The sequence below is a fragment of the Panicum hallii genome, chromosome 4, assembly GCF_002211085.1.
Source record: "Panicum hallii strain FIL2 chromosome 4, PHallii_v3.1, whole genome shotgun sequence".
In the NCBI taxonomy this organism is placed as follows: Eukaryota; Viridiplantae; Streptophyta; class Magnoliopsida; order Poales; family Poaceae; genus Panicum; species Panicum hallii.
In genome coordinates this window covers 24,781,176-24,793,141 of record NC_038045.1, presented here as the reverse complement: position 1 = coordinate 24,793,141, position 11,966 = coordinate 24,781,176, and the positions used below count along the sequence as shown (strand labels likewise).

General features: G+C 43.4%; 3 protein-coding genes across 4 annotated transcripts; 2 read left to right on the top strand and 1 right to left on the bottom strand.

Moving 5' to 3' along the window:
- Nucleotides 1-2,961: 2,961 nt before the first annotated feature.
- Nucleotides 2,962-5,016, top strand: LOC112890405 (protein FAR1-RELATED SEQUENCE 5-like). Its single transcript, XM_025957300.1, has 2 exons — nucleotides 2,962-4,150; nucleotides 4,751-5,016. The coding sequence occupies exons 1-2, from the start codon at nucleotides 2,962-2,964 to the stop codon at nucleotides 5,014-5,016; spliced, it is 1,455 nt and encodes a 484-aa protein (XP_025813085.1).
- A 680-nt stretch (nucleotides 5,017-5,696) lies between these two features.
- On the top strand, nucleotides 5,697-6,820 carry LOC112889695 (E3 ubiquitin-protein ligase RHA2A-like). Its single transcript, XM_025956443.1, has one exon. The coding sequence runs from the start codon at nucleotides 5,712-5,714 to the stop codon at nucleotides 6,468-6,470; it is 759 nt and encodes a 252-aa protein (XP_025812228.1). The 5' UTR covers nucleotides 5,697-5,711; the 3' UTR covers nucleotides 6,471-6,820.
- Nucleotides 6,821-7,094: 274 nt separating this feature from the next.
- LOC112889542 lies at nucleotides 7,095-9,900 on the bottom strand. 2 transcript variants are annotated; one of them, XM_025956240.1, is made up of 5 exons: nucleotides 9,421-9,899; nucleotides 8,444-8,630; nucleotides 8,121-8,357; nucleotides 7,998-8,039; nucleotides 7,095-7,449 (listed from the first exon to the last, which is right to left on the bottom strand). In XM_025956240.1, exons 2-5 carry the CDS (start codon nucleotides 8,609-8,611, stop codon nucleotides 7,321-7,323), a joined length of 576 nt encoding a protein of 191 aa, XP_025812025.1. In that variant the 5' UTR covers nucleotides 8,612-8,630; nucleotides 9,421-9,899; the 3' UTR covers nucleotides 7,095-7,320. The 2 variants fall into 2 exon arrangements, with proteins under 2 accessions (XP_025812025.1, XP_025812026.1); XM_025956241.1 differs by lacking the exon at nucleotides 7,998-8,039 and having other exon boundaries at nucleotides 9,421-9,900.
- Nucleotides 9,901-11,966: the final 2,066 nt, after the last annotated feature.

Below are 11,966 nucleotides of genomic sequence, written 5' to 3'. Positions count from 1 at the left end.
CTCCGCTTAGCGCCTAAACTCTTGGGCATAGTTTGAATCTGCTTGTCACATGATTACGATGATTAAGCTGTTTCTATATGCTTCTGTTTGTATAAAGTACTTTGCTGCATTTCACCTTCTTTACGATTTTGCAGATTTCTTCTCCGAAAGGTGTAACTTCTGTCTTCGAAAGCCCACACAAGATATAGGTTGGCAACCTTGCCTGGTCTGTTCACCCTCAAGAACTGAGAGAACTTTTACCTAGTGTGGAACCGTTATTAGTACAAGGCTGCTGACAGAACGCAAAGGAAGGAGAAATCTTTTCTTCGGTTTTCATGGTACTTCATAATTTGCTTATCGCTAACTACGGTTTGAAGTCAACAAGCAATGTTTCATATGTGGAGTCACTGGCTATATTTTTATGGATTGTTGGAGGAGCTCAATCTTTTTCTCAAGCTGAAAACTGCTTCGTTCGGTCCCTATGGACAGTTCACACTAAATTTAAGGAAGTCTTGAAATGTTTGCGAAAATTAGCAAAAGATAATATCACACCGAGGGATCCTACTTTCAGGATGGAGCATGCAAAGGTTAGAGAAAACCGTTTCTGGCCTCATTTCAAATATGCTATTGGAGCTATAGATGGGTCACATGTATAAGTTTCGGTACCTACAGAGGATGTTGTCAACCACACATGTCGGCATGGGTACACATCGCAAAATATTCTAGCAGTTTGTGATTTTGATATGAGGTTTACTTTTGTGGTTACTGGTTGGCCGGGCTCTGCACATGACACACGGATCCTCAATCATGCCTTAACAAATTTTGGTGACAAATTTCCGAAACCACCTGCAGGTACAAATGCTAACTTTGTGTATACTTTGGTATTATTTGAAGTATAAGTCATGAAGTATATGTCATTAACTTGTGTTCTTTTTTAGACAAATACTACCTTGTGGATTCCGGTTATTCAAACTGAACCGAATATCTTGCTCCTTATAAAGGAAGTACATATCATCTACCCGAATTTCGTCTTCGCAGACAGCGAGCACCTCAAGGGAAATATGAGATGTTCAATTATTTGCATTCATCCCTTCGCAATGTAATTGAGCGTGCATTTGGAGTCCTTAAGCAAAAGTGGCGTATATTGAAGTCGATGCCAAATTTCTCAACTCGTACGCAGGCGCATATCATTATAGCTTGCATGGCATTGCACAATTTCATTCGTGATAGCGCGTTACAAGATGATGCGTTTGACAAATGTGATGAAGATGAGAACTATATGCCGCGAGATGAGGACGACACCGAGGAACCAGAAGTGGCGCAACTAGAAGTGGATGAAATTCTTGAGGAGGAGAATGAGGTTACCATGAACACTGTTCGTGATAACATAGCTAATGCTTTGATTAGTTGAAGATAATATTTTAGTTAGGTCGAGGTGGATCTTATATATCTTTTGTATTAATTATATATGTCAAACAATTCTAATTATGATAATTTCCTCTCCAAAACGGTCATCTACATATCCTTACAATTAATCAGCATATAAATAGTCCTATACAGTCTCGGGGCAAAACTGACATTTCTCACAGAATCACACAGTTGACAACTGTTTCAGCCAAATAACTTTCAGCTTTCCCACAGCTGTTAGCTCACAGCAGTTTTTCCACAGCTGATTCCAGAAATCAGATTTTCATAAATCCACAGCTGAACCGAACGCACCCTCAGTTTAGCTTTTGCACGAAACACCTGGAAGAAGTCCTGGTCATTCTGCAGTAGCCAATGGCCACCACCCACCGCTATAGAAGGAAAAAAATTTTGTGCGGCGGTGCCGCATTTGGCCGCTGTGCGACACCGCCGCTGATTCGTGCCACGTGGACCGCAATACTCATCCAACGGAGAAACGAATTCGAAGAGGACTGCCGTGCGTGTACGTTCGGCTTTGGCTCCAACCGCACAGCCGCACGCACAGACGCCTTCCGCGTAACTTCCGTCTCGTCTCCGCACGGGCTTGACCACCTGCCGCATCTCGCGAGTGCCGATTGCCCTAGTCAACAGGCCGCCGCTGTAGGCCCCTAGACAACACGCCGCCGCCATAATTTTACCTGCGCAATTGATAGCTGACGACGGCACCATCATTGCTACCACTGCAATGGAAATCAAGCCTTCGTCATGCTCAACACTCGACATGGAGGCTGATGGAGATCATAGTGTATTTGAACCCCACCCTATGCAATCTGAGATCAATGTTGTTGCCGGGCATGATGACGATGAGATCAGTGCAACTGTGGAGAATCATGGCGACAAAGGGAGGCAAACAACTCACGTAAGCCCACCTAGTTGTCTAATTGCTCTTTATTTTTCATTAATATTGTTTAATCATGCATGAACATACTTATGTATTCCTAATCTGCCTGTCTAGTTATTTAATTGCTCCTTATTTTTTTATTAATATTGTTTGATCATGCATGAACGTACTTACGTATTCCTAATCTGTGTCTAGTTGTTTAATCGCTCCTTATTTTTCATTAATATTGTTAGATTATGCATGAATGTACTTACATATTCCTAATCTGCCTACCACAGATCAATGACAAAATTAGGCAAACTTCGATTGTTCCTGAAGTCGGAATGGCTTTTGATTCAGAGGACAATGCTTATGACATGTACAATAATTATGCCGGTGCAATTGGATTTAGTATTAGAAAGAGCACAACAAGACACTGACCAGATGGTAGTTTATATCAGAAACATCTAGTTTATAGTTGCGAAGGATATGCAAAAGATGATTCATCAAAAGGCATGACAAGGACAGGGTGTGGTGCTCGTGTTCAGTGTTAGTAAAGAAGGGATTTGGATGGTGCAAAAGGTTGTGTTGGAGCACAATCATTATCTTACTAGTCCAAATAAGAAAAAAATCTAAGGTCCCAACGGCATGTCACAGAAGCAGATAGGAAGCTAATTGGACAGATTAGAGAGGCTGGGATGAGACCTGCTCAGGTGTATGAGTTCATGAAGGAGTTTTATGGAGGAGCCGATAATGTGCCATTTACTAAGACAGATTGCAATAATGAGATTGGCCGTGAGCGCAAGAAGTATTTAGAATCTAATGATGCACAGACACTATGCAACTATTTGAGAAATAAGCAAATAGAGGATCCTACATTTTTTTATGCAATTGATATTGACGAGGCAACTGGTCGAATAGCTAATTTCTTTTGGGCAGATGGTCAGTCTATAATGGATTATGCATGCTTTGGTGATGCTGTGTCATTTGACACCACATTTCAAACTAATAAGTTTGAATTGCCTTTTGCTCCAATCCTTGGCACCAACCATCACAAGCAAACTATAATTTTTGGAGCTGCATTGATATTTGATGAATCAATTCCATCATTTATTTGGCTGTTTGAAACCTCTTTAGAAGCAATGTCAGGGAAGCATCCTAGTACAATTTTCACCGACCAAGACGCAGCCATGGAAGGTGCAATTGCTTATGTATTACCAAACACAAGTCATCGTCTTTGTATATGGCATATTTATCTAAACGCTGCTAAACATCTTGGGCATGTAATTCAGAAGCATCCTAAGAAGTTTCAACCTGCTTTTAAGAGCTATGTTTATGAAGATAGATCTGAATTTTACTTCAATAAGAAGTGGTATGACTTGTTAGAGGACTACAATCTTGAGGATAATGAGTGGATGGCAAACCTTTATTCTTTGAGAAGAAAATGGGCACTTGTCTACCATGACTCATTTACAGCTGATATGACCTCTACTCAAAGGAGTGAAGGAATGAATAATGTTTTCAAGAAAAGATTTCATAGAAAACTGGGTCTTTCGGAGCTACTTGTAGAATGTGAGAAGGTATCTGCTAGTCTTCGTGAAAATGAGGTGAATGCAGATTTTCATTCACGTAGAAAGATCCCAAATAGTTACAGCCCCAGTTTGCCTATGTTGAAAACTGCAGCTGAATCATACACAAGGAGAATGTTCTTGGAGTTTGAATTAGAATTTAAGGATCAATTTCTATTAACCGGGCAATTGTTACAAATAGAGGGGTCAATTTTGACATACATGGTTACACATATGCAATCATCTCATGGAGCAACAGTTGTATTCAACACTGTAGATATGACCATCAAATGTTCTTGCAGAAAGTTTGAGTCTATAGGTGTGTATACTAATTTTGATTTGTAATTTGTTTTGATAATCCCTATTGATGAATAATGGTAACCATATATGCCAGGTATATTATGCAAGCATGCCCTCAAAATCTTCAACATAAAAGATGTTTTTGTTTTGCCATCACAATATATACTAAATAGATGGACAAAATATGCAAAACGAGAATTTTTTGTAGAGAGGCAAGGGGCAAAGAAGGAAAATTTGACAGCCCAAGCTGCGCGTATCTCACGAAAGGCGACATCTATTGCATTGAAGAGCTTCTTGATGATTTGGAGAAAGCTATTGATAAACTGGACTTGGAAGCAGATAATTCTATAAGCAAGGTGCAAAAAAAACTAATGAGGTTCCTCCAATTGTGACGGATTGTTCTACAAATACATTAGCAGGCAAAATATCGTTTAGAGTGCCCGAGGTGGTAAAAGGCCCAAAGAATAAACGAACAGTCTTATTACTTGAAAAGAGAAAAGGGAAGAAAAAGAAAAGTGGCGACAACAAAGGTATTGATCCGACAAACTGTAGAAATTTCCCTAATATGTAGTGTTCCATTTAATTTTTTGGCTAGTTTAACTTGTATTGTTGATTTCAGGAGAAGATGATAATAGTGCAACTGAAAACAGACATGAAGCCACTCATATTTATGGCCATCCTTCAACGGTGGCAATTCCATCAATCCAAAGCTGTTATGCTAATGCTGCAATGCCACACTTCAATATGTATGTGAATTCTTCTGGAATGGATGCCCATGGTGTGCAAGGAGGATACACAAGTCTTTTACTTGGAGTTCATCAAGATGCCGCATCAGCTGTTAGGAAATTACATTTTGATGGTGTGCCAAACAATGAAAACATATGACAGTTGTTGTATTGGTTATTTGTACTATGATGCAACCATTTTAATTTTAAACTGACAGATTGCTGCTGCTGATTAAGTGTCAGCTAGTACTGGTTATTTTCTTCCTGGTGCTCTGCTGATGTTTAAAGTCGTAAATCAGCAAGCCGGTATGCTCCTGGCAGTGGCAGCTTCTGGTTTGCCAATGCCACGAGCACGAAAAGTAGCTGGTTCAGAGAAAGCAGCTCTTATTTGGCATTTCATCAAACACTTGGTGGTCAGGGGACAAGCCATAGCCCAGCCGCCATCTCGGGTTGAAAGTCACGAACCCAAGCACTCATCCTGTGCTTACCTTGTGCTGCGAGCGGAGCGCGGAGGCGAGGCGCCGACCGTCGTGGCGGTGGATGGCGGCAAGGGCCTCGGCGATGTTCTGCTTGAGGTTGATGACGGCCTCCTGGAAGCTGCCGTGCGTGTCTGTGAGGCGGAGGAAGGCGTCGAGGAGGCGGTCGGACGCGGAGGAGGCGGCGCCGGAGAGCACAGCCTGGGCCGGAGAGCACTGCCATGCGTGTCTGGCACTCGCGAGATGCGGCAGGCGGTCAAGCCCGTGCGAAGACGAGGCGGAAGTTACGCGGAAGGCGCCTGTGCGTGCGGCTGTGCGGTTGGAGCCGAAGCCGAACGTACACGCACGGCAGTCCTCTACGAATTCGTTTCTCCGTTGGATGAATATTGCGGTCCACGTGGCACGAATCAGCGGCGGTGTCGCACGGCGGGTAAACGCGGCACCGCCGCACAGAATTTTCTTCCCTATAGAACCCCACCCCTTCCGTCCGTCAGCCTCTCCATCGTCATCCAGGGCAACTCAACTAGCACGGTTGCAAGATGCCGTCCAGCTAACCAATACTTCCCGACGCAAGCAGCCCCAACGAGCTAGACTAGAAAATACCGGCAGGCAGAGCAAGGGAAAAAGCGCACACGCTTCTACCACACCAACAAATAAACCAACCTCACTCGCCATGGGCCTCTCCAGCGGCCTCCACGACGTCTCCGGCGCCGCGCCACTGCCGCTCCTCCTCCTGGCGTCCGTCGCCTCTTCGCTCGCGTCTCTCTTCTCCGTCGTCAGCTCCCCTGGCGCCGGCGCCAACCCGAACACCACCACCCCCTCCTCCGTCCGTATTTCCGGCCTCGACGCGCTCGTGGTGCTCGCGGACTGTCTCGCGGCATCCTACGTCTCTACCGCGGATGGGGCCACCGCGGCAGCTGCTGGCGACTGCACGGTGTGCCTGTCGGCTATCGCGGAGGGCGAGCGCGTGCGCACGCTCGCCTGCCGGCACGCCTTCCACGCGGCCTGCCTGGACGGCTGGTTCGACCAGAGCAGCCTCTCCTGCCCGCTCTGCCGCGCCGGGCCAGCCGCGCGAGATGACGATGCTCGGCGGCGCAGCGCCAGCGAGGACGCCGTCTCGTGGTTCGCCCGTTTCTGACCACAAGATGAAAATTAAAGAGTAGTGCAGATACAAGAGTGCTTCCTTCTTTCTCTATTGCATTTGGCATCGTACCCTTTCCTAGGATATATTAGCATGCTCGCATGAGCCTATCGGAGGGACTGTTTTGTAATATCTTCAACAGAAGAAACAAGAACAAGTTGTTGTTTTCGCTAGCTGACGGAGACATGGAATGGGACAAGACATAGTACTCGACACCAGTTCGAGTAATGAGTACAGAGTGTTGTCATGTCTTTTTACACCTTTTGTAAAATGCATGAGATTTTAAACCTGATTAGGTAAAACCTTCTATAACCACTGTACTACAGCCCCAAGATAGTGATTTTATAGTGCTTGTTATAAGTCAACTTCATTGTGGTCGTTATAAGTCGTTTTAGCGACATCTTTATAAGTCATTTTAGCGACGGATCATTGGTCGGTGTAAAGTTATGTCGATCCTAACTATTTGTCGGTAACAGGATAAATCTATGCCAACCGACTGTATGATGCACAGGAAAGAAATACGACCAACAATCTAACAGCAATTATTCAAATGGATACAATATAAATTATTATTCAGTATATGTCTCAAAATTATTCTGTTAACAGTAATCACAAGATAAATCAACAATTGGAACATTCATAATGATTCATTAAAAATGATCATATAACATTGATACTAAGTCATCCACAGTTCCATACATGGGGTAGCTAGCTAAGCTAGTCCAATTGCACACTACAAGAGTACAAACTAAGCTGGCTCACAGCTATCAGGTTTGCATCTATGAGCGGCTGTTAGCATTTCCACATCTACCATTATGGGTCAAACTATCACACTTCACCACAACCATTAAGCTTGTGCAAAACATTCATCTCCTGGAACTCCAAAATAAAGCAAACACAAAAGGTTGCATGAACACTTCTCTTCCAGCTTGCAAACAGCTTCAACCATCCTTCCTAGCATTTCTTCCAGAACTGCCTGAAAGTGAATACAGCATGGAATTAGTGATAGTTTTGAGCAAGGTATGAAAAAAAGAAAATAACATAAAACCACTCAGAATGTTGTTACTGTCATATTAGTGGATATCAAAGAACACAAGTGATCTTAACTGTTTATTCATTTGAGCAACACCTAACTAAGCATACTAGTGTTGTTCCTTACTTATGTACACACTACACAAGCATCTTATATGTTTAGTCATTTGAGCAGCACCTAACTTAGCACAAGACTTATGCAAACGAAAAAATACTACTCTATTCAGATGCTCATTGTGAGTTTATATGCCAGCCAACAGAACAAAACATGAAAGAAATAATTTTTCATCTATTCCCAGCTACTTCTCACTCCAAATAATGCTCAATTTGCAGAATTTTCACACTATTTCGACAATTCCAGCTCTAAAGATAAGCTAATTGCTATGCAGATTACTCTATGCAGATCACATGCTATCTAAATTTATAAATTCATATCTCTCATGAACAGATTGCTCTATGTTGTTTGTTGAAAGTAAAATTCAGACTAAATACCTCCAGTACCAGGGAGGATTTTGATGCCTTGCTAACCTTCACCTAACATACACATCATTAGTTAGAAACTTGGCCAATCACCATAAATGCAAAAAATAAACAACAAAAAGTTTAGGTTATTACTTTTTTATATGGCCATGCAATTGCCATCATATGAGAATCACCCTTTGTGTTCATCTCAGCATGAGGACGAGGCAGAGTCGCATCCCTTTTCAGCACTAAACTAACAATAACTTCACAATATTGCTTTCCAAGAGGCTGACCTCCTACCAAGGTGGTTGGATTAGTTGAAATAATTGTTCCCTTAGCCACAGGTAGCTCAGATCTCAACACGGCATATAATATCACTTCCTTTCCAACCTGAAGCAAATGATGCATTCATGAGAGCTGAATCAATGTGCAGAAGCACAGAAACAGAAATTTTATAGGATGGATGAGAAAATTACAAGTTCATCATGTGGTGAGCGAGTGACATCATTCCTTGCTGGGGCTGATGGGTTTGCATTGATAGGGCTGCACTGATTGGACCGATGGGGCTGCAGGACGCCTATTGACAAGCAAGAACAGATCATCGTCGTCATCACATTCTGGATCACATTGTGCCTCATCATCATGTTCTTTGGATCTTGGGCTCTACATCAAACATTAGAATGAAAAGAATTTGTCAGACGCATGTTAAGAAATGTAGCCTACTAACACTCTGAAATCTAAATTGTGTATAGCACCACACTTGCGTCTGGGCTCGTGAATTAGAACCATTCTGTGACATGATTTCCGCATCACGCCTTGCCATCCTTTCCTCTTCTTTTGCCGCCTCCATTTCTACTATGCGTTGTTCTAAAGCTGCTTTCTCACTTTCAACCTTCTTACGAGCCAAAACTTCCATTTGAAGCCTTCCAAATTTTATTTAACATATATAGCCCAAGAATATTTGTTCCCTATCTGACCATGCAACTGAACTACATGTGCACTTGTTGCAATACTTTCATAGCAGACTATCCAAGATAATATCAAATTTACTGCTGATACAAGATAAGTAATGTACTGCATGTATTACAAAAATATTTGAAGAAGATTGCCACCATTAAATTCAAGAAATTGAATACATGAGCATACTGAGTACAAAATCTGTGAGTTGCATATAGTTGACTAATTACATGTCAGGTTGCTTAATGGAAATGCTGAAATCAAGTGCTTAATGCATCTAATTGACACTATAAAACAACTGCCAAAATCCAAAGCAGTACCGAACCTTCAATTGTTTCCCCACTTAAACCAATAAGAACTTGGACCAAAGAGACTCCTCAGTGTAATTTCTACAAACATTGTGTGTGTGTGGGTGAGCAGAGCACATATATTCCTAACAAACACTATCGATGGAACTCAGGAACCAACAAACCAAAGAAGAGTGGTGAGATTCAACCTTCAGTGAAGTGCTCGATGTCGAAGACAGGGACGTGGGGCTGGTCTGGAAGTCAGGGAGGCGGCAGCGCACGTCCTGCTCGAGGACGTCGAAATGAGAGACCTGAACAGCACAGCAGCTAGGCGACGGAGTGGGACGTCCATGCGGATCTGCGGCCTCCAGGTGCGGGCGGAGGCGTCGATGAGGTCTGGCTCGGGGTACAAGGCGACAGCCTGGATGGGGCCTCACGGGGCGCAGGGCGGCGACTTGCTGGACAGGCACCTCGCGGGGCGCAGGGTGGCGGCCTGGACGGGGCCTCGTGGGGCACCGAGCTGCGGCCTGGACGGGGACTCGGACCTGGAAGCGAGGGGAGTGGAGAAGCGGCTAGCAGCGAGTGGAGATTGGGAGGTGAAGGGCGCGTGACTTGGAGAGCGCCAGTGCGGAGCATATTGATTTGGGAGAGGTGGGAGCTGGGGCTGGCGGCAATTTGGGGGAGACAGGTAGCTGGAGCCGGCGGCGGTGAATTAAATTTTGGTGAAGTGGAGGAAGAGAAGTTAGGGTTTAGTATGACTGATCAGTGGGTCTCATGAAAAATTTTGTGCGCCGGTAACTGGACCGGAGCACGCGTGTAGAGGGAAATGGCCTGGTGTACTTATGCCGGCCGATGGTTTAAGGTAAAAATTTGAATTTACCAACTAATGGTTGTTCGGTAGAAATACCAATAGATGTGCAATCGGGAAATCGTAAAATACCGACCAATAGTCTGATGGGATTCTATACCGATTGATAGTTCAACGGTGATTTCTACTTATACCGACAAATGTCTAACACTAATATGGGGAACCACAGTGAACTTTAACATTATTTATAGAACATGTACTAATATGTGTAGTATTAAATGAATTTTTGTTGAATCCACCACAAAATACCAAAGTCTATTTTTGGCCTCCCAGCTACTATACGTGTCTAATTTTGAACCCCCCTCCCCAACTCCAAAATCTATGGCAGCGGTTTTTGCAGTTTGTTACCAAGTACTCCCTCCATCCTATGAAAAGTGCAATCTTGCATTTGAAAAACATCCCACAAGGAGTGCAATTCTAGAAATTTGATCTCAATTACCTACCTAATTAAGTGGTCAAATTTGATTTGCATGCCAAAATTAACTGCATGTGGCCAAGAAATGAGGGCATGAGAGTCTTTTCACGCCACCACCAATCGATCTGAAAAAACTAGAATTGCACATTTCATGGGATGGAGAGAGTAAGCCACTACGTGGCTAGGCCAACTTAGCATACTCTCTCTTATCTCCTCCCTTTGAAGACACAAGAAATTATTTGGAGATTTTGATATTCCTTTAGGGGCAAACTGAAAACTACTGAAGAACAAGCCATGGCCGTTTCGGCTTCCATATAGCCACTGTGTTCATTGGCATAGGGTGCACAAACTGGAAGAATTTTGGTGGACGACAAAGGTGCGAGCGCATGGTGAGGGGAGTGTTAGTGTCGGCAGGGCGCAACTAGGCATTGGTGGAGTGGACATAGGAGGGGATGAGGAGGAAATCATTGGAGGGGGCAAGGTGGGAGTCCGAGTGGAGTTAGTGAGGTCATGGTGGTGCGAGTGAGGGTGGCCTTCATGCTATCGGGAGAGTATGGCTTCTGGTGAGCATGGTCGTGCATAGTGGGCGATGACTCGAGTGGGAGCACCTCCAGCATCGGATGACATCATGCGGACCAAGGGCGGAACGACATGAAGTGGTGGTAGGTCGATGCGTCTAGCTGTGGCGGCAGGTTAGCACGGCTTGGAGTGATGGTGGCTTAACACAGTTTGATGGGAGGAGGAGGCAGGTCGGTGAGAAGAGGGAGATTTTTTTTGAATTTTTTTAACTCAACCAAAGGAAAAAAAAGTTACCAATTTCTGTATGCTTTAATTTTTTTGTAAGTATAGATGTGAGTAGCAAATATATCATTTTTGAAATGATATAAACTTTTATACATGCATTTTGTTATACATGTGATAGTTAAGCTCTAATTATTTATATTTCTGTATGTATCGATGTAGCTATCAACTAAATTAGTTTTCAAATGTTCTAAGTATACTGAAAGGATCTCAAGATGTCTAGAGGGGGGGTGAATAGGCTAATCTAAAACTTAAAACACTTTAAACACAGTTAGTAACACAGATGTCCGGATACTCCGGATATATGTCCGGATACTCCGGGTTTTGTGTCCGGAGTTTCCGGAAATATTGTCCAGAGAATCCGGGTATGAAACAATGTACACACTAACAAGATATTGTTGCTGCAATTTAGATCGAGTAAATTCAGGCAAGCTAGGAGTACCTTAAGAGCGTTTCTAACTAGTTGTCTTGCTCTAGAGACTAGTATAATTGTAGATCAGTCTCAAACCCTAGAAAGTTAGTCTCACAAGCAAATATCTAATAATACTAGTAAGGAGCACAAAAGAGAGATAGAATTTGTTTCCCGAAGTTCACTCCCAAAGGAGCTACGTCTCCGTTGAAGAAGGATTCAAGAGATGGTGCTCAAGAACCCCTATGCTCCTCTTCCAAGG

Bases quoted from the DNA above. Each gene is read 5' to 3' on its own strand.
- LOC112890405 (XM_025957300.1), top strand. From the start codon at position 2,962: ATGAGACCTGCTCAGGTGTATGAGTTCATGAAGGAGTTTTATGGAGGA. The intron at 4,151-4,750 runs GTGTGTATACTA...TGTTGATTTCAG, and splicing joins CAGAAAGTTTGAGTCTATAG to GAGAAGATGATAATAGTGCA.
- LOC112889695 (XM_025956443.1), top strand. From the start codon at position 5,712: ATGAATATTGCGGTCCACGTGGCACGAATCAGCGGCGGTGTCGCACGG.
- LOC112889542 (XM_025956240.1), bottom strand. From the start codon at position 8,611: ATGATGATGAGGCACAATGTGATCCAGAATGTGATGACGACGATGATC. The intron at 8,358-8,443 runs GTAATTTTCTCA...CATTTGCTTCAG, and splicing joins GCTCACCACATGATGAACTT to GTTGGAAAGGAAGTGATATT. The intron at 8,040-8,120 runs GTAATAACCTAA...TGTGTATGTTAG, and splicing joins TTGCATGGCCATATAAAAAA to GTGAAGGTTAGCAAGGCATC.